Here is a 21,476-nt window from a genome sequence, read left to right on the forward strand (position 1 = left end):
AAGAGAGAGGAAAGAGAGGGAGGGAAAGAGAGAGGGGAGGAAAGAGAGAGGGAGGAAAGCGAGAGGAAGAAAGAGAGAGGAAGAAAGAGAGAGGGAGGGAAAGAGAGAGGAAGAAAGAGAGTGGGAGGAAAGAGAGAGGAAGAAAGAGAGAGGGAGGAAAGAGAGAGGAAGAAAGAGAGAGGGAGGAAAGAGAGGGAGGAAAGAGAGGGAGGAAAGAGAGGGAGGAAAGATAGAGGGAGGGAAAGAGAGGGAGGAAAGAGAGAGGAAAGAGAGGGAGGAAAGAGAGGGAGGAAAGAGAGAGGAAAGAGAGGGGAGGAAAGAGAGGGAGGAAAGAGAGGGAGGAAAGATAGAGGGAGGGAAAGAGAGGGAGGAAAGAGAGAGGAAAGAGAGGGAGGAAAGAGAGAGGAAAGAGAGGGAGGAAAGCGAGAGGGAGGGAAAGAGAGGGAGGAAAGAGAGAGGAAAGAGAGGGAGGAAAGAGAGAGGAAAGAGAGAGGGAGGAAAGCGAGAGGGAGGGAAAGAGAGGGAGGGAAAGAGAGAGGAAGAAAGAGAGAGGGAGGAAAGAGAGAGGAAGAAAGAGAGAGGGAGGAAAGAGAGAGGAAGAAAGAGAGAGGGAGGAAAGAGAGAGGAAGAAAGAGAGAGGGAGGAAAGAGAGAGGAAGAAAGAGAGAGGGAGGAAAGAGAGAGGAAGAGAGGCCGGTGGCGTCTCTGCTGTCGCGCTCGGCCGAGAATCCAGCAGAAAGTACTGAACACCATTTGAATCCCAACTACTTTTAACTGAGTGCTCATCCCTGTGTGCGTGTGTGTGTGTGTGTGTGTGTGTGTGTGTGTGTGTCTCCAGGATGGCGGCAGGGAAGCACCTGATGGGAAAGCTCTTCTCCTGCAAGCAGAAAAGTGAGGAGCTCCTGTTCAAAGTTGAGAAAAGGCCAGAGATTCTCAGCTGCTCTCCAACGGGATCCATCGGGTTGATTATCGATCACCGGTTAGTGGCTTCATCTCGTTGATTGTGGAGTGAAGTGTCAGGGAGGGTGAAAGAGTCTCAGTCAGAAGGAAAGGTGGAGAAGGTGAGGTGAGAGAAGAAGAAAGGAGGCAGAGAGCATCAAGAAGAGCTCTGTCAGAGGGACAGCACATGGTAGATGTTCTGGAGATGAAGTCACACTGAGCTGGTATGGACAGAGAAGATCTGGGTAGAAGGATGCTGAGGTTGGACCTGCCAGGCAAGAGCTCCAGAGGAAGACCAGAGAGGAGGTCTATGGATGGAGGGGGAGGACAGGAAGGTAGATAGTGTGAGAGCAGAGCGTTAGATGGAGGCAGGTGATTGGCTGAAGGTCAGATAGAGGCAGGTGATTGGCCCAGGAGACCCTGAAGGAGGGGAGCAGACGAAAGAAGTCGTCGTCTATGAATTCTTGATTCATGGAGGCCTGAGGACCACACACCACGCTGCTGGTGAACCTCCAAACATCTCCAGAATATTTCTGTTCAAGTACAAATGCTCCTTTTCCAGCCACAGGAGGATAAAGATGGTCCTTCAGTGAGCTGATCAGAAGGTCATAAACAAGGAGGAAAGTATCCAGAGTCACCAACTTGTCTTGAATCTTCTGATGAGACACCAAAAGAGAGCATCTCACAGGAAACTTTTGAAGACCTGCTGCAACACCTGGTCCTCCTGGAATCAACATCAGGACACACTTGGCCTGCTGAGATAGATTCTGACTCTTGATGGAGGGTTTGCTCGAGCCCGGCTCTGGAAAGAGGACCCGCATTATTTGGTAGCATCACGAGATGATGCCGCCGTCACACAGAGTGGCAGGATGCCGAAGAAGTCTCTTGGTGAGATCACGGAGCGAACGCTTCAGTCATCTGGAGCTGAAGGAGTCATTTCTCCCTGGAGTCGGCAGCTTAACCACACAAGCAAACTTCGAACTGGATTCAGCCGGATCAAACGGGCCGATTCAATCTCACTGCCATGGGCTCGTGGTCCATCTTGGTGTTTGTCCTTCAGCCAGATGGTTCCTCCCCGCCATCATCTCTTGGATTCTCCCCTCTCACAAAGGAAGGGAGAAGAAATGAACAGCCAGCCGTTGGCGCTGATTGAAGGTCCTGAGTGCCACTGGGAGGAACACAGGAGCCCTGGAGACCAGAGAACACACACACACACACACACACACACACACACACACACACACCTCCAAATTCAAGCAATGACTCCAGATACTCAGAACTTCACACTGCTGGAAACGACCAAAGAAGACATAGCTTTCCTTCTGAACCTGGTCCAGAAGAAGAACATCTAAACACAGACGTCCTGCATTTGTAAAATTTGGAGCTCATCTTCACACCACCTCCTTCTCTGGCTTTGGTTCAGTCGCAGGAGGCCATTTTATCTGCTGAAGATCTTCTCATCAGAATGTTTGTGACCAGAACCTCCGTTTCCACCGGAACGGGCCGACCTGAAGCAACACCTGGAATGGTGTGTTGGCGTTTGACAAACTGTGCATTTTTTTTTCACCCGCTGCATCACATTTCAGTAGAGTGAGAAGACATGAGGTTGAAGAGGTAGAACATCTGCACCAAAGCCTCACCAGAAACAAAGGATTCGGTTCTCCTGGTTCCCGTCTGGAGAACTTACCCCCGGCCGACGTTTCCCAACGAAGAATGCCAAAGGGAAACAGATTGAATTGGTGATGGCATGTCACCTTGGCAACAATAAAACTCCATCCCCTCCCGACGTGGTCGCGCAGGTGCCGCGAACGACGGCATCTTCCTGGGCTTTGTGATTTCCGTCCCTCCTGATCTGCTGCAGGAGGAGGCTGGAGGCCCCTCGGAGGAGAAACCATGTCTGTCGTCACAAAGAAAACACCTCCAATTCCAAGGGACGCTTGTGCTTCTTATGCATTTATCACTGTGTGTGTGTGTGTGTGTGTGTGTGTGTGTGTGTGTGTGTGTGTGTGTGTGTGTGTGTGTGTGTGTGTGTGTGTGTGTGAAAGCACTCTGATTAGATGTTTCCTATATCTGCCTGTTTTCAGGAGCAATGCCAAACACCCCTAATACCCCCAGGGTGTGTGTGAGTGTGTGTGTGTGTATTTGGGTCAGCCGACAGCACACACACACACTGCAGCAGTTTTCTGTCTGACTGTATGTTACTGTGAAACACACACACACACACACACATACATACACACTGCCTCCTCTCTGTCTGACGGTCACCTCCTGATCGTCATCATCTAATCATCTTCTTGCTCGTGTCTCCTTTCCTCTCTCATGTCTTTTGTCTGCATCCTGTTGCTCCTCCCTCTCAGGCTCTTTCTTCATCTCTCCACCTTTTCAAGCATCTTATTTTCCGATCTTTATTTCTCTGGGGGTCCTGGTTGTCCCTCCAACTGTCCTTTCATCACCCTTCTATCACCCTTCTGAAGTTCTAATGTCCTCCTGGTGTGTCAGAAACATGGCAGGACTCTGAAGGAGGAGCTCCAGCTTTGTATCAAACAAAGTCTTTAGGTTGAGTTGCAGGTGGTTTAGTCCACCACAGCTCTGTGCTCTCTGACCTCCTGGTCTCTGCTGATATAGCCCACAATGGCAGAGTCATCTGAGAACTTCTGGAGGTGGCAGGACTCTGAAGCTGAAGTCTGAGGCGTCGACCGTGAACGAGAATGGAGCCGGTCCCGTCCCTTGCGGAGCCCCTGTGCTCCTCACCGTGTCAGACACCATCTTCTGCTGGAGATGGTAATCCAGGCTTCTAATGAAGCATCCACCTGTATGTCCAGTGGCCTGTTCCTGAGTAGCTCAGGTTTGCCAAAGAGTTGAAAGCAGTCAAAGAACGTAACTCTCACGGTGCTCCTGCCTCCTCGCCCGGTGCAGCAGGAAGACCGTGACATCTTGCACTCCAATATGGAGCTGGTCCACCAACTGCAGGAGGTTCAATGCTGGTTGGATCACAGAACCAAGGTGCATCTCCTCTGACGCCATGGCAGTCACAGTGTGTGTTTGGGAGTTGTTTCTTTGGCACCGGCAGCAAAGGAAGACAAGCATCCAATCAGGTACATATTGAACATCTCGGATTGAGAGGCTCTGCAGCACCGGACCTGCAGAAGGTCCGCATCAAGATCATCGGCGGCTGGTGGTCTTTGTCCTTCTGGACTGCAGCTGCTGGAATCACGAGGCCGTGGGCCAACCTGGTCGGGACGCATGTTGATGAAAATCGCTTTGTTTTTGAAGAGAAATGGAGAAGAATGAAGTGTCCAATGTGCTGAAGAAGCCTGTGTACCTGAAGATCACTTCATTTGATTTCCACAGGGATGCTAGCAGAAACAGGTTGATGCCACTTCCTCTGAGGTGTTTAGTTTTGGATGTGGCTCTTCAGAACCTGTGCATCTATATGTGTGTGAGTGTGTGAGTGTGTGTGTGTGTGTGTGTGTGTGTGTGTGTGGTTGGGGTTTATTGTTTCTGGAAGAATCTTGTGAAATCATGTCAACAGTCAAAATGCAAACCTTGATTTTCAGAATGTGGCTGATTCTGCATCCTTGCGTTTTCCCTTGAGGGATAATTCCCCCCAGAGGTCCTGCAGCAGCGCAGCCAGGAGTCTGGTCTGTATTCAACCCAGTCTATCTTCTGCGTCCTGAGCAGAAGATAAATTGAGGAAGAAGAGCAGCAGGATTTGGAGCAGCGGGTGGAGGGAGCTGCCAAAATACAGAGAATATCAGCAGCGCTGCTGCGATCCGACTGAGCCGCTAAGCAGGGCTTAACCATGCCCAAGGGGCTGTGTGTGTGTGTGTGTGTGTGTGTGTGTGTGTGTGTGTGTGTGTGTGTGTGTGTACACGTTTATGCGCTTTTCCTCTCTATAAGTCCAAAACAAGAGTTCTATGTGCCGGGTTCAACTTGAGGGCAGGGGATCTAAACTGCAGAACTTTGAGAAGTGAAAAGTTGCCAGACAGTTGGAGAAGATGGTCCTCTGGCTGCAGCCGGCTGGAGGAAGGACAGCTTCGACCAGCACGGAAGTTCTTCAGATGATTCCGAGTCCCACGGCCAGCGTCTGCGGGTTCAACCCGAGCTCACTGATGTCAACAAAACACTTTCATCCCGTCACATCTCTGAGGGCTTCACCCTCCTTCTCAAGCTTCCTTCAGACTCTGAGCCACTGAGGATGAAGAAGTCCATGGGAGAGACGGAGGGTGATCACACCATCATTGACCAGGAGCGTTTGATTCGGTGGGTCTGCAGCAGCTGTCCGTCTCACCGCTGGTGAAGAACCCTCACGGTTCCTTCAAAGAGAGGAAGTAAAAGAATGCTTCTTCTCCAAGAAACGTTTCCAAACGTATTCCAAAACAGTGAAAGAAAAGACATTTTTGGATCTTCCTGATGCCTGCACTCAGAGTCCGGGAGGGGGCTTCAGCCAATCACAGCTGACGTTGCAGCAAGAGGCGGTGATTTATGGAGAAAAATATCAGCTCTTCATCTGATAAAAGGTGAGGTGATCCAAATCCAAACTGTCTTCATGATGAATCTTCTGACTGTGTCCTGAAACATCTTCTCGCGTTTCCAAACAAAATGCTGTTCTAGAAAAACTGTGCATGTGTGTGTGTGTGTGTGTGTGTGTGTGTGTGTTTGCTGTTTGGTGATGGGGCTGTTTTGGTGGTCCTTCTTTGTGGAATGAACAAAGGTGTTTTGACAGAGCCAGCTGTGTGTGTGTGTGTGTGTGTGTGTGTGTGTGTGTGTGTGTGTGTGTGTGTGAGACCTTCCTCCCCACTGTCTCCAGTGTGCACAGACAGAATCCCAGTCGCCTGTTGAGCCCCGGTGGTCCCATCACATCTGACATCGGCGGAACTTCAAGCCGACGTGGCCTCCTGTGGTGGAGACGTGACATTTCTGGAAGTGATGGGGGGGGTCACCCTTTTATATTTACATTAAAATATACACTGCCCTGCTATGGACTGACGAGTGGGCCAGCGCAGACGGGTCCAGGGTGACCCACCTCTGGGATAGCCTCCAGCATCCCCACAGTGCTAGATGATGGATGGATTAGATTGTATATTGTAATATATTATATCATGCACTATAATTTTATCATTCAGGGTTAGGGTTAGGGTTAGGTGGACAAGAACATCCCAGAAAGTCCAAACTGACCCTCAAAGTTGCTGTTTATGGCAGGCCTTGTCCAGATGTTTCCACAATAGAGCTTTGGAGGAGATCAGAAGATACGACCATTCGCTGTCTGGGAGATCTGTGGATCTTCACTCCCGATGAAACGAGCTTCTAGCAGCTCGGCTTCTCCTCTGGGCTCCTCTCAGCCAATCGTCTGCCTCCGTCCGACCCTAAGCCAATCACCTGCCTCCATCCAGCCCTCAAACAGACAGACAGACAGGAAGACAGACGGACAGACAGACGGTGAAACATGGTGAGGTAGAACATCTCTCCGTCTGAAAGTGTCATAAAGGCAGCGAGGTTCTACTGTTAGGTTCTGTCGGGGTTTGTGATTCGTCAGACCTTCCTCTTCCTCTTCCTCTTCCTCTTCCTCCTCTTCCTCCTCCTCCTCCTCTTCCTCCTCCCTCCTCCTCCTCCTCCTCCTCTTCCTCCCCAAACCCTCCAGAAGGTCTCCGTCTGCAGACCATGATCTCCGTCCTGCCGAGCAGCCGCCGAACAGCTCCGATGGTTCCAGCTCCACCTCCGACCCTTCTGAGATCCACATTGTAGGAGAAGCGGCTCACCTGTCCTCCTCCCGCGGGGTGCCATGCAGTCACGCCGGTGGAGTTGCGGCGCTCGCCGACCGGCGTGGACGTGGACGTGGACGTGGCTGGTGTGTCTGGCTCCGCTCGAAGGCTGGAGCTTCCCCGCCAACGAAGGTAAGACGCGCTCCGTGGAGCTCCTGGAGTTCGCGTGGGATCTCCGGTCCGCGTGGTCTTCGTCCGCCGTGTTTCCGTGTCATCCCCCGCGGGTCGTCCGTGGACGCCGGTCACTCGACGTGTCGGGGACCCACCCGAGCCCCGGTGCCGCGGGGTTGTCGGATCTCCGGTCCTTCCGGACTCGTTCAGGTTCTCGTCGGAGCTACGGACGCTTCCGACCGGCAGGTAAACACATTTGGCTTCCGGTGGCTCCGGTGGTCCTCGTGGGACGTTTGCTCTGGAGCTTTTAGTGGAGCAGGTTCTTCATGATCATCCAAAAAACGCAAGCCTGGCAGTGGATATGGTCTTTGATGAAGAAAAGCCTGATATGTCAGAGTTCTGAGAAGGTGCTTCTGGACCACCCAGCCCTTGCTGCAGGTTCCTCTGACCTCTGTCTTTTTAGACTTCCAAACAGAAGGTCACATCTCCCGCTGCTCTGCCTGGAGCTGCAGGTCCAGGGATGGGAAATGTGAGGAAACGTCTCACCTCACGTGCTGAAAGTGTGGATCTGTTCCGCTTGGTTTAACCAGGTTCAATTGTTTGGATCACGACGATCCAGGGAAGGTGTCGGCGAAGGTTCCCTGTCCCTCTTTATCGTGGCGGCCGGTCTCGGTTTTCCCGCTCTCATCTCAGAGGCTTCTCCGCTGGGGTCCACAGAAGGTGCGCTCTCCTGAAGATCAGGCTCTCCGTCAGACACCTAAAGGCTGCCCGTCGACTTCCGTTCTCTGGCCTCTTGAAGCCCCATTGATGACACGGCTTCCACCTGTTCCACCTCCTCGCTCTCTTGGGGCACTCGGGTCGGCGGAGAACATCAGTCCCATCATCTACCTTCTCCTCAGAACATTTCACACACTTGGAACGAGTAATATAAATGTTAGAGTAAAAAAATTGTTTGAAGTATCGTCATATAAATAATATTATATGTAGTAAAGTAACACTGTACACCCTCATGCCATGTATATATTTGTTTCTTTGATTCTTAAAATATAGTAAATTGATATTTATAGTTAATATATGGCAGCATAGGGAATGTATATATATTAATACAAATAGTAGCCCTGCATGGAGTCACTGCTGACTTTGGATTAAGACTCAAACCTGAGCTTGGACTCCTTGGCTGGTTTGGGCAGAGGGGGGCAGGATGGGGTGGCAGAGGGGGGCAGGATGGGGGGCAGAGGGGGGCAGGATGGGGGGCAGGAGGGGTAATTTGTCCCCTATGATCTAGTTCAGCATCACTTATCTCTTTTTTATGGGCTAATTAGTTGTCTAATCACCTCCGAAGGACATCTCCTGCTATTCTCTGCAGGCCAGTGGAGACAATGAGACTGGAGGTGTGTGTGTGTGTGTGTGTGTGTGTGTGTGTGTGTGTGTGTGTGTGTGTGTGTGTGTGTGTGTGTGTGTGTGTGTGTGTGTGTGTGTGTGTGTGTGTGTGTGTGTGTGTGTGTGTGTGTGTGTGTGTGTGTGTGTGTGTGTGTGTGTGTGTGTGTGTTACCTTGTCTCGTATTGGTCTCCCTGAAGCAGAAGGCTTCTTGATGGGGTTTCAACCCGTCACTGGACTTCTGAGTCTGGCTTCTCAAGCTGGTCGGCGAGGTTCACTCGGACCCGCTAGGTGTCAACTCTTGATTTGGAGCTTTGAGGTTTCAACCACCATTGTTGAAGGTCAGATCTTCATGTGATGCCTGTTTTAGAAAAACAGACACACATTCAGGGAAAGAAAGGCGTCCATTAAATTAATGCCGGACATTTGTTTCTCCGGACTTTCCTTGGAAGCTACGACTCATCTGGGAGCGGAACTGGCGACGAGGTTCCGATAAGATGCGGTGTGATTGTCTGTCGGTGTTCCTCCTTCTCCGCAGTGAACCTGCTGGATTCTCGCTCTGTGATGGGGGACCTGGGATGGGTGGCGTCTCCTGTGAACGGGGTGAGTACCACCAACGTGGAGGACAGGAATCTGCTAAAAGTTTAAGAGAAGCAGCTGAAGCTGAAAGCTTCTGTTTTTATGTTATTGGTGGATTTATGATCTCTTTATGCCATTTATGTAGGTCTTTATTGTTATTATTTTTTATTTATTCATTTTATCTTTTTTTATTTTTAATCTAAATTATTGGCAGCAGTTTTGAAGATGCTGCAGACCAGAAGTCCATGCCTCCTGCTTTCCATGCATGAAAATCCTTGACTTCTGCGGTGGCCAATGGAAATGCGGACAAGATGTTTCCTCAGCGGAACTCAAAACAGTTTTGAAATAAGAGATTTGCAGACGGTCTCCATGGACGGGCCGGCCTCCACGCAGCCCTGCACGGACCTCCTGCTGGTCTACAGCCCTCTTTTGCCTCTGAGCTCTTGGGTTTCTTTCTCCAGGAGGACAGCCAGATGTGTTGCACGTCTGAGGTCACTCCAGGAGAGGTCCTCTCTGACCTCCACTGTTTCCCGATTCTCTTAAAATCCCGGTTTTGATAAACTGTCTGAGTCAGAAGTTCCACCGCATGTTTACATGTCACCAAAGAGGAGGTTCAAACAAAGGTTGCGGAGCAAAGAGAAGGTGACAACAGATGGAGAGATGCTGCTGGCAGAAGCTGATGCAGCTGCAGACATATTCTTGAAGAAACCTCACAAACAACTGCAGGCACAGCCGGTGACTCCAAGGACCAGGAGACACGAGGACCTGGTGTCCCCTGGTGTCCCCTGATGTCCTCAGGTTTCTTCTGGATCCATGGCCTGTGGAAGGCCATCCCAAAACTGCTGTGTTTTCTACCTTCAGACAGAAGATCCCAGAACAGGCTCTCTAGATTCCCCTATCACAGCTCCTGTTTCTACAAAGACACACACACACACACACACACACACACACACACACACACACTTCTTTATTGCTTAAGATGTTTGAGGAGCCCTCGTTTCATCCAGATGGTCTGTTTCATCCCTCACTTCTATCACCATCGTCTCTTCTCCCGTTCCTCCTCATCCACTCTTCTTCCTTCTGATCTGCTCATCTCTGGCCTGCGTGATCTTTGTTTTCAAGGAGACACTAATGAGAGAATCTCCAGCATCTGCTCTCCCCTGGTGGTGGAGTATCTGTCACACCAGGAGGTTCTCTCACCGTCCATCTTCAGCTTCTGTTTGACAGGGGATTCTTCTTCTGTCTCGTAACACCCTGGTCTCATCCGAGATGTTTCCTCAAGTTTGTCTTGAAAGTAACTCCCCTCCCAAGTGGCTGCAGATCACAAAGCATCTTTGTGGTGGATCTTTTCTCTGCTGACCTACTGAGTCTGGACCAGGAGCTCCGGACAGATGGAAGTATCTCAGCACCTCCTTCATGCTGTGGAGCAATTTAATTGTTCGGTATCTTCCTCTCCATCTTGTCCTGCTCCCTCCATCTCCACCCACTGACTGCATGTCCTCCTTCCTCACATCCACACAGCTCCTCTTTGCGCTTCCTCTTTTCCTCCTGCCTGGCAGCTTCATCTCTATCTCCAGCGTTCTTCTACCACCACACTGGCTCCTCCTCCTCGGGTGTTCAAACCTCTGACTTTGCCTCCAAAACATCTAACCCGGGCCGTCCGCCCTCTTCACGCCCGCAGAAGATCCCAACGTCTCCAGTCCTGTCAGAGCGGTCTTCTCCAAGCCAGCGGTGATCCAATGATTCGCCGTTTTGACCCGAAGGCCGTTGGACGAGGACAGCTCAGTCACCAGAAATATGGAAGATAAACATCAGCCCTGAATGTCCTCCTGCAGGCAGATCCCAAGAAGCCATCGGAGAAGGATCACACCGGAAAGCATCTCCGTGAACTTCGGCAACTGAGCTGAGAGGTCTTTACGGATCACAGATGTACGTTTAACGTCCTGGTCGCTCCTCCAGGGGCAAAACATCTACTAGAGGTTCTGCAGGCTCTCCTCGCGCTTTCCGTTTCTCCAAATTAATCAGAAAACTCCTGGAGCGGTCGTCTTCTTCTTACTCTTCCTTCCCTTTGAGCTGCTCCTTCAAGTCGTCCACCCGCCTCATCTCGCCTCACCTTCTCCTCTGCTTGGGAAGTAGCCGTCGGCGAAGACGCCTCTGGATGCTGAGAGGTCCGGCAGCTTAGATCGTGACGGCCGAACCTCAGACGGAGGTCGTGTGAGGACGTTAACGCCGCGGGTGGTTCTGGTCCTCAGAGGTGGAGCTCCACAGCTGGTCCACCTCTAGGCTTCCGTGCGTCAGGGAGGGATCCTCCTTGGAGAGCTCGACCTGGAGGGAAGATGCAGGCCAGGATAGGAGAGAGGGTCAGGGTCCGCACAGCTGTAGACGTGTGTGTGTGTGTGTGTGTGTGTGTGTGTGTGTGTGTGTGTGTGTGTGTGTGTGTGTGTGTGTGTGTGTGTGTGTGTGTGTGTGTGTGTGTGTGTGTGTGTGTGTGTGTGTGTGTGTGTGTGTGTGTGTGTGTGTGTGTGTGTGTGTGTGTGTGTGTGTGTGTGTGCGCGTGTGCGTGTGCGCGCGTGCGTGCATGTGTGCGCGCTAAGCTGTGAGGAGCTCAGTGCAGACCAGTGGGTCTGTGTGATCTGACCAGTAAGAGGCTTAATGTCTGACTGGGTCTCAGGATCTGCAGAACATGGTCTGCGTTCCTGCTCCTGAGCTCCATAAGAACATGGTGGTCGACCTTCAGACTCAACCGGACCCAGAAGTACTGAAAGTCCCTCCATACTGGAAAGCTGAAGCCGGTTCCCTCAGACGGATGAAGGAGAGCAAAAGCAGAAGAACGCAAAGAGGAAGGCCAGAGAAGACGGGCAGAAGGTCGCGTCCACAGAAAGGACTGGTTCACGCAGTGATGAAGCTGTAAGTCCAGGTCGTGGTCTGGACCCTCTGGCTGTATTCCAGGGACATGATAAAGCGCCTGCGTTAGTCATGGACGAGTGCTGGCGATGCAGATAATAGCCACGTCCCAGGAGACCTGCAGGAGGAATTATTGCTGCTATTTGAGACACGCTGGCGTGGAGATGAGCTTGAACATTATGAATCATTAACATATGTGTGTGCGTGCGCACACACACACACACACACACACACAGAGGCCTCGGGGGGGGATGAAACAACACACACACTCACAAAAGAACGACCCTATGAGTGTGTATCATTCTTATAACAAGAGCTCCACCTCATTCATGGCGGATGCAAATATACGTGTGCGTGCGTGCGTGCGTGCGTGCGTGCGTGCGTGCGTGCGTGCGTGCGTCCTGTTTTGTTGCAGAGGAAATGATATGGAAGGGATTATTCAAATGCACACATATACAGTTTACTTCTTGTAAATGTCGCTGTGCATCCAGTGTCTGTGTAGATGGAAAGTCAACCCTGTGTGTGTGTGTGTGTGTGTGTGTGTGTGTGTGTGTGTGTGTGTGTGTGTGTGTGTGTGTGTGTGTGTGTGTGTGTGTGTGTGTGTGTGTGTGTGTGTGTGTGTGTGTGTGTGTGTGTGTGTGTGTCCATAGTTTCAAAGATCTGACGTGAAGTGTGGTCTTCACACTAAAACAGTCAGACCCCATCAAACCATGAAGCAGTTTTTGATCGCTTCCTCTTCTTCGCCCCAGTGGGAGGAGATCGGGGAGGTGGACGAGGACTACGCCCCCATCCACACCTACCAGGTGTGCCGGGTGATGGAGCAGAACCAGAACAACTGGCTGTACACCAACTGGATCCTGACAGAGGGGGCGCAGCGGGTCTACATCGAGCTGAAGTTCACCCTGAGGGACTGTAACAGCCTCCCAGGGGGCGTGGGGACCTGCAAGGAGACCTTCAACATGTATTTCTACGAGACGGACGGGGACGAGGACGAGCTGGAGGCCGGGGAGACGAGAGGCGAAGAAGAGAACCGGGCCCTGAAGGAAAGCAGGTACATCAAGATCGACACCATCGCGGCCGACGAGAGCTTCACGGAACTGGACCTGGGCGACCGCGTGATGAAGCTCAACACTGAAGTCCGCGATCTGGGTCCCTTGACCCGCAAGGGGTTCTACTTGGCCTTCCAAGACCTGGGGGCCTGTATCGCCCTGGTGTCGGTGCGGGTCTTCTACAAGCGCTGCCCTTTGCTGGTGAAGAGTCTGGCCGAGTTCTCGGACACCATCCCGGGCTCGGAGGCATCGCAACTGGTGGAGGTGGTGGGTCGCTGCGTCAACCGCTCGCTGCCCCTGGACGAGCCTCCCAGGATGCACTGCAGCGCCGAGGGCGAGTGGCTGGTGCCCATCGGGAAGTGTGTGTGCGAGCCGGGCTTCGAGGAAGTCAGCGGATCCTGTCGAGGTGAGTTTATGTGTGTGTGTGTGTGTGGGCCTGAACTTCTCCTCTGTGGACCACAGACGCTGGTCTCCTCAGCTGACCTTCACCATCAGCTCCAAGCCTCTCGGGTTGCCGCTGATGTTCGGAATCTCATATCGGATTAAATGCGAACGCCTCTTCAACCTTTAGATCAAGACCAATTCACTGATCAATGTTTCCACACCAAGGTCCGAGTATCGCTCAGGGAAGTGTCTTCCGAGTTCTAGACTGGGTTTGGTTCTTCTCATGTAGAACAGTGAACCGTCAAGCTGTCAGCCTGCAGGCTGACGCAGCTGAAGGTTTGACCTCCAGGTCTCTTCTGGGTGGTGAGTGTCTGTGCTCGACCGTCATTGGATCAAAATCGGCGCTTTGCGGTAAAGCGCTTTTTTTTTCATCCCATTTTGTTTCCCTGTTGAAACGAGGGGAGAACTGTCACTGCCTAAGTTTGAGTCTGGAGAACCTGGACTTGGAGTGGACGGTTGGTGTTCCTTGCTGTGAGCCGTTGCCTGCTTTCCTGGTTCATGTTGGGTTTTAAAAAAGGCAGATTTCACCCGTTCATTCTCTCGCCTCCCATCCTTTTGTTCCCTCGTGAGGAGCTGCCTCCTCCTCTCCGCCCTCATCCTGTCATCTGCGGAGGCTTCGTTAACAGGATTAAACCCGGCTGGAAATAAACACTTTCACACACAAAGCCTGTTTCTTCACACCAGAGGTGGCGCCGTCGTGTTCGATGGCAGAGCGAGATAGCGCTGTCAGACGGATGAAGGTTGGCGTGACTTGATAATTGGTGGAAGCCCGGAGCTCCGTCGGCCCAGTCGGTCTGCAAAGAGGACGGGGGGAGGGGCGTTCGGCAGACAGAGATAAATCAGTGGGTAGACGGAGGGATGAGGGTGGACGCGAGGACTAAAGCTGGGAGACAGAAAATGTATGGTAGATTTTTCTGAAAATGGAAATGCACCGTAAAACTGTTGATGCAACTGGACTTTCTATCTCTGCTATCACCTTTGGTCTTTGCGACAGCGCCTTGGCACTCCTGCCACTTTAAAAAGCCAAACCCTACACCATCTATCTCAGCGTTCGTTGTTCTCTGTGACAAATTATCGATCCTTTTTTGTACTTTTGCACCGTAGGTCTGAGAGTTGTGTGCACGTATGGCAGCCCTGACGCTAAAGTGGATTTTGACTTGACTTCCCCCTCCGTCGCCCAGTCGTGGCTCCTTCCATCGTTGTTGAACAAGAACACCGTCCCTCTGTGATCCATTTCAAACTTTTCTTCTCGTTTCCTTGACGCGAGCCAGGAAGATGTTCGGGATGAGATTCTGTCCGCTGGTCTCATGTGGAGGACCAAGGAGACCAGAATATGAACGTCTGCAATCGGACCGCCGTTCTCCTTTCGTCATCTTTGTTTTTTTCTGACTTTCGGTCTACGTTTGCACCGGCCGCCCCAGAGGGTCATGTGACGACTCCACTGGAAGGCGAGGGACAAGAAGGTCCGAGGCCGCTCGGCATAGGAGATGAGCGGGATGAAATGATGTGGCTGCAACGGCAGGAGCAACCGTCCTCCTCCTGCAGAGCAGGGGACGTTTGTCATCCGGATGAATGAAGGAGTGAAAGGGAAGATAGGGACGATGGAACCCGTTGACGGCCTGTTGTGTTTGAACGGTAGAACCAGGGGAACGGCAGATCTCCAAAAACCTGTAAGGCATTGGAGAACCAGGGTCTCAGAAATGAATCCCACTGGGTCTGCAGGCTTTGTGAGGGTCTGAGCGTGGCTGCGGCGAAGGATGGTGACAAAGGAGGAGGATGGGGGGAGTTTGTCAGCAGAGATGAGGAATAATGACGGGAATCAGGACGACTGTTCTTCAATGAAAAGAATTTCCTGGATTTCTTAACGTCTGGCTGATAGAAGACGGAAGCTGCAGTGTTTTGCTCGCAGTATTAATGAGTCGGGGGAGGGGGGGGCTGAAGGGTGTAGTGGGGGGGCTGTGGGGGCTAAGCAGGGGTCTTTGTTTGGGCATCAAGACTCCCCTGATGTTCAGCTTTGTTTGCCTGCCTGTCAGCCGTGGCTGCAGCATATGTCAAACTCCATCCCGTCCTCACTGGCGGCGCCACGCGAGGGAGGCTTCCTCCTCGTCCCTCTGGGGAATTATGGGATGGCGACTGAGCAGCTCATGCTGGGAGTGAGAGGGTTAGGGTTGTTAAAACGGAGTTAAGCTGAATGTGGGATTTTATAACACGAAGGAGTGAAGAGACTACGGCCCTCTTCCGCCAGCCCGTTTAGCATGTTAGCGTCTGGATTTTTGGTAGTGCTAATTGAAAAGACATTTTGATCCAATTTCACTGAAGGTCCCCAAACGCAGCAGAGCTTCCAGACTCCCTCCTTTTCTGGTTAGCTGTGCTGCAACTGCTAACGCTTCTGATACTGTGAAGGTTGTGGTCTGAGAGCGGAGACGGGGAGGGAAGCCTCCTCCATCATCTGCTGAAACGTGAACCGCCTACTTTATGTGGGCCACGGCCGCCATTCATCTTCTCAGCTGCCGTTCAGACTCTGCCCCCCCCCCCTCCCCCATCTCAGCATAGCAACACTGTGATGACAACTGAAGTGCTTCCTGAGTGCTTGTTGGGTAAACTGACGTCCTTTTATATTCACATCCGTCTATACTTATGAGGACCACTAATCGACCCCCATATCAACATCTTGTCTCATCAACGTCCTCACTTCCAGAAAAAGCTCTCAAGAGCTTGATCATAACTTGGTCCTCACAAAGGTAGAAAAACACACCAGCGTGCACGGATGGTTAAAATTTGATAAGACGAACGACTCAGCAGATCTGGCTGATCTTTCGGTGGAAGCCTGCTTGTCCTTGGTCCTCCCCGTCACCACCTTCTCATGCTCCTGCTTGGAATCAAAGGCCTGCCGGGAATCTGCTGTCTGGACAGGAGCTTCACCGCAGCTTTGAACGCTTCCTTCTTAACCCGCTGATTTGCCGCTTTGAGTACAAAAACACCTGAGCCCATGAGTGTCAGAAGGTCCAGCATCTGCAGACCAGATTGTCCGCGTACACGCAAGTCACCCATTTCTTTTGATTGATTCCTTTTTGTTTTTCAATCAAGATGACTCAGTCAATGCCGTGAGCGGTCAGAGCTTCAGTCTGGACTCTTGACAGCCACTCCTGGACAATGACTGCAGACTCAGGAAAACTCCACTGCTTGTTCTCACACACACACACACATCTGAATTTCACACACACTCAGGGGGTGTTTATGTTTCTCACTGGTGGACAAATGCTGGAAGAGGATATTTACGGTTTCCTGGTCTGGTGTGTATTTTCTTCAGTCGATCTTCTGGAGGCCCAGGCATTGTATCAGGACGGCGACCCAGGTTCTGGTTTCCGAGTCGGTCCGCCCTGGCCTGTGAGCGTTTCTAGAACCCGAAGGAGCGACGGGAGGTGGAGGTCACACGGGAAATAATCACAAAAGCCATTCATTCATTGGTCCATTTCAGAAAGGAGAGCTCACGGTGAAAAGTGACATCTTCTGCCGAGGATTCAAGAGGCCTCTTCAGTTCCGATCTAAACCGAGAACCTCCGTAATCACAGGGGAACCGTCCTGCACGTAGGAGTCTGCAGATTCCGGGATGAGATCTTTGACCACGATTGACCGACATGGTGGGCCGTGGACCTTCAGACGAATGTGGTAGATGGTTGGATCTTGATGTGCCGCCTTCAGATAGAAGTGTCATATTCACATTGATTCACATTGATGAATTCACATTGATGTCTTTGGAAATGTGGTGGTTACACAACTCCGTATTGGCCACGTCTGTTCGCGCCGACGAGGCCTTTGGCCCTGGTTCCCTGGACCTGAAGGTGAGCAGAGGCTGGGCCAAGAACATCATAAACAGTGCAATCATCCAAAGTGCAGGTGCTTTGTGAGTCGATAAGCGACGATCCGCCAGCCTGGAGCCGTCGTCGGAGAGGTTGTGAGAACAGATGATTATGGATAACCATGTCTGTTTGTAGACAGAATGTTGACCGTTTACAGCAGATCCATGGAGATGCAAAGACCTGGAGCAGGTCCAGGAATCAGAATTCTACACACGAGTCTTATCTCGTTTTTGATCTAGTTTTAAAGATGTGTGTTTGTTTTCCCAAACAGCGGTGGCACGATCCTGTGCAGGATAGATATCAGCTATATGAGGACATTTTTCCAATATAACCTCAACTATCAAGGTTCTATAACCTCATATATATGCTCATATCGAGGATGTAAATGATGACATGTATCCTTTACATATATACGCATCTAACCCTGTTCTCCGTATCCTCTTCTCTCACACAACTAACTTCATGTCCTCTCTTACTACGTCCATAAATCCTCTCTTGGCTTCCTCTAAACCGCCTGCCTGGCAGCTCCAACCGCAGCACCCTTCTACCAATCTATAGACTCTCTCCTCCGTTTCTTCACCTCTTTTCCACTCTCCATTGCTCTGGACTGTTGACCCTGTAGGAGCCCAAATGTATGTTTTGGGTGTGATTTACTTATTTATTTTTTGTCCACTGGGTGGCGCACATGGGTTGGCCATTTGTCAGGTAGAAAAGGTGGGAACTGCGTGTTGTTGGTTTGGTGTCCTAGCCAGAAGGGCGAAGGGCTTTTATCCGCTGAAGCTACAAGATGCTACAACAACAAGCAAGTAGGACGCTGAAGCTGGACGTAAAGCGCTATAGGCTACAATAGCTCGTTTTCAGTTGGAGCTTCGCTTGTGGATACTTTGCTTAATATGTATGCATGTATGTATTATGTATTGCACTTATGTATTGCACTTTATGGAATAAATGGATCACTCTTGATTCCACCAAAAGAACCTATACTGGCGCTGTGCATTCTATCACAGAGAGTCGATAAAGTAGCAAGCAACTTTTGATAAGATCTAGCGCGTCAGCCTAGCCATCACCGGTTGCTAGTGACACCTCAGGAGTTGTGTGCTAACACAGAACTCCTATAGGCCCTAAGCTCATTGAATCCTCCAAGTTCTTGATCTCCACTCCCTGTAGCCTTACAATTTCCATCCGGGTTCCTCTCATTCACGCACATATATTCTGTCTTGCTGCGACCAGCCTTCATTCCTGTTCTTTCCAGAGCATACCTCCACCTCGCGAGATGTTCCTCCGACTGTTCCCTGCTCTCACTGTAGATTACGATGTCTTCTGCAAACGTCATGGACCATGGAGATTCCTGTCTAACGTCATCTGTCAGTCTGTCCATCCCCACTGCAAACAAGAAGGGTGTCAGAGCTGATCCCTGATGTAATCCTACCGCCACCTTGAACTTCTCTGTTACACTGACAGCACCCCTCACCACTGTCTCACAGCGAGCATACATGTCTTGCACCAGCGCAGCCTACTACTTTACCACTCTAGACTTGCTCATACAGTACCATAGTTCCTCTCTCAGCACCCAGTGGTATGCTTTTTCTATGTTTGCAAAGGCCTACTGCAGCTCTCTTTGACCTTCTCTGTACTTCTCTATAAGCATTCTTATGGCAAATACTGCATCTATAGTACTCTTCCGAGGCATGAAGCCATACTGCTGTTAACAAATGCTGACTTCTCTTCTCAGTCTAGTTTCCACTACTCTTTCCCATAACTTCATTGTATGGCTCATCACCTTTATCCCTCTATAGATGCCGTACATCAGGGATCCTCCTTGGAGAGCTCGACCTGGAGGGAAGATGCAGGCCAGGATGGGAGAGAGGGTCAGGGTCCTCACAGATGTAGACCGCTGTGTGTGCATGTGCCTGTGCGCGCTTGTGTGTGTGTGTGTGTGCGCGCGTGTGTGTGTGTGCGCGCATGTGTGTGTGTGTGTGTGTGTGTGTGTGTGTGTGTGTGTGCGCGCGTGTGTGTGCGCGCGCGCGCGCGCTAAGCTGTGAGGAGCTCAGTGCAGACCAGTGGGTCTGTGTGATCTGACCAGTAAGAGGCTTAATGTCTGACTGGGTCTCAGGATCTGCAGAACGTGGTCTGCGTTCCTGCTCCTGAGCTCCATAAGAACATGGTGGTTGACATTCAGGCACAACTGGGCCCAGAAGTACTGAAATTCCCTCCATACTGGAAAGCTGAAGCCGGTGCCCTCAGACAGATGAAGAGCAAAAGCAGAAGAACGCAAAGAGGAAGGCCAGAGAAGATGGGCAGAAGGTCACGTCCACAGAAAGGACTGATTCATGCGAGTGATGAAGCTGTAAGTCCAATATATTGGTTGGTTCAAAAAGATAACTTGTCATGGGCTGGTGCTTTCAGTGGAGAGGAGGCTGGCTTGAGGCGTCACCAGACATCGGTGGATCCCTGAGTTCCAGGGATGCCATTGTGTGATGCATATTAATTATGGTACACACACACACATACACACAAACACACCGACACACACACACATGGCAAAAAGACCAGTGGCATGTACTGCATATGAATTACCTATTGTAATTTGTGATGTGCTTTCAGAGCTGCATGGCATCAAAACAACCTGACCGAGGGTGCGCACACACACACACACACACACACACACACACCTACACATACATGCCTGAATACCTGTAGTGTGTTTCTTTTTGATGCATTAACTGAGAAATTAGACATTTTAGTCAGTAAGCCTTGGCCTTGACTACTTTCACAATTGTGTGTGTGTGTGTGTGTGTGTGTGTGTGTGTGTGTGTCAGTAAGTCATATATCTGGTCTAAATGTTGACAAACCAATCAAACACTGGGACGCCTCGTGGATTTACATAATATAAGATTACATTGCATTACATCACATTACATTTTATTACATCACATTATATTACATGATATTATATTACATCACATCTCATTACATCACATTACATTGTATTACATCACATTATATTACATTATATTACATTACATCACATTATATTACATTACATTGTATTACATCACATTATATTACATTATATTACATTACATCACATTATATTACATTACATTGTATTACATCACATTATATTACATCACATTACAGTCCTTTAGCAGACGCTTTTATCCAAAGCGACTTACAAAATAAGATATTGATCGGTGCTGGTGCCTGATCTCCAGCTCTCTGGCTGCTCCTCTGCTGGTCCTTCTCCCGGGTTCAGGACATAGTCTCTTCTGCTCAGTTCACACATTCTCGTCTGGTTCTTCATGCCACAGGCTGGAACTGCACCGATTCCTCCCCGCGCTCTCGTTACCTTCTTGTTGCTCCTTCATCCACGTTGGTTCTACTGCGTGGACCTCAGAGCTCCTCCAGTGTGTGTGGTGAACATTCAGGGAAAAGCCTAGCCTTCTGTTTCCTGAGTGGAGTGAGATTTGGTGCGTGTCGTCGTTCCCTTTACTTCACACGGGTCTCCTCGAGAACGTCACCAATCATGGAGGGTGGTAGATCTTTATTCTGGATCTAATGTCATCTGCAGTTGATGTCCATTGAAGTAGCTTCTTTCATTTTTTTGTTCACGTGAATCTTCTTGCTGCTCCCTCAGGGCTCCGCAGCAAATCCACCTCCTCCATCTCACCCTCTTTTCTGAATCCTCTTCTCTCACACTAACTCACTTCATGTCCTCTTTCACGACATCTCATCCTTAAATCTTCTCTCTGGTCTTTCTCCAGACCTCCTGCCTGGCAGCTCCAACTCCAGCATCCTTCTGCCATTATATTCACTGTCCCTCCTCTGTCCAAACCGTCTCAGCCTGTCCTCTCTCACCTTCTAGATCCCATCCTCGTGGCTCCCAAAGAGGAACCTCAACATCTTCATCCCTGCTTCCTCTCTTAAATGACACGGTCTCCAAATGTCTCCACATTCATGTCATTTAGATAAAATCACCCTTCCCTCACTTACCGGTAAATGGAATTAAAATGTCCTTTGGTTGTGAGGCTGGGTACCCTCAGGACATCAGGACCTTCGGGAGAAGAGCAGGTCCAACAGCACGGAGCACAAATGTTCTGCTCATGAACAACCGACTGTGTGAGTGAGAAACCGGATCGGGCTGCCGGTGTTATCAGTCTGGTCGCAGGGATCTGGTGGGCGTTGTCAAGGAGACAAGAGACAATGGCAATAAATCTGTGTGTGTGTGTGTGTGTGTGTGTGTGTGTGTGTGTGTGTTTCTCGGCCCTCGAGCTTCCATCACAACTGTTAAACACCTGGAACACCAATCAGCCCATCTCGTCCTCCCGACCATCCTCCAATCCTCCACCACCAGCTCCTTCATCATCTCCCTGTCTTCCTCCTCCATCACGTCCTCCTCCCGGCTCTCTGTCTTGTTCTCACCCCTGTCCATCCTCCATCCATGAGTTGGT

General features: G+C 50.6%; 1 protein-coding gene across 1 annotated transcript in view; it reads left to right on the top strand.

Moving 5' to 3' along the window:
- The first annotated feature begins 838 nt into the window (after positions 1-838).
- The window catches only part of epha5 (EPH receptor A5), a 40,538-nt gene continuing 19,900 nt past the window's right edge, over positions 839-21,476 (top strand). The window contains exons 1-5 of the mRNA XM_086170091.1: positions 839-890; positions 2,738-2,833; positions 6,727-6,786; positions 8,728-8,792; positions 12,422-13,127. Coding sequence (XP_086026217.1) covers positions 839-890; positions 2,738-2,833; positions 6,727-6,786; positions 8,728-8,792; positions 12,422-13,127 — 979 coding nt within the window. The remainder of the gene's footprint in view (positions 891-2,737; positions 2,834-6,726; positions 6,787-8,727; positions 8,793-12,421; positions 13,128-21,476) is intronic.

This window comes from Fistularia commersonii, chromosome 23 (assembly GCF_037954325.1).
Source record: "Fistularia commersonii isolate RoL2024-O1a breed Wild chromosome 23, RoL_Fcom_v1.0, whole genome shotgun sequence".
In the NCBI taxonomy this organism is placed as follows: domain Eukaryota; kingdom Metazoa; phylum Chordata; class Actinopteri; order Syngnathiformes; family Fistulariidae; genus Fistularia; species Fistularia commersonii.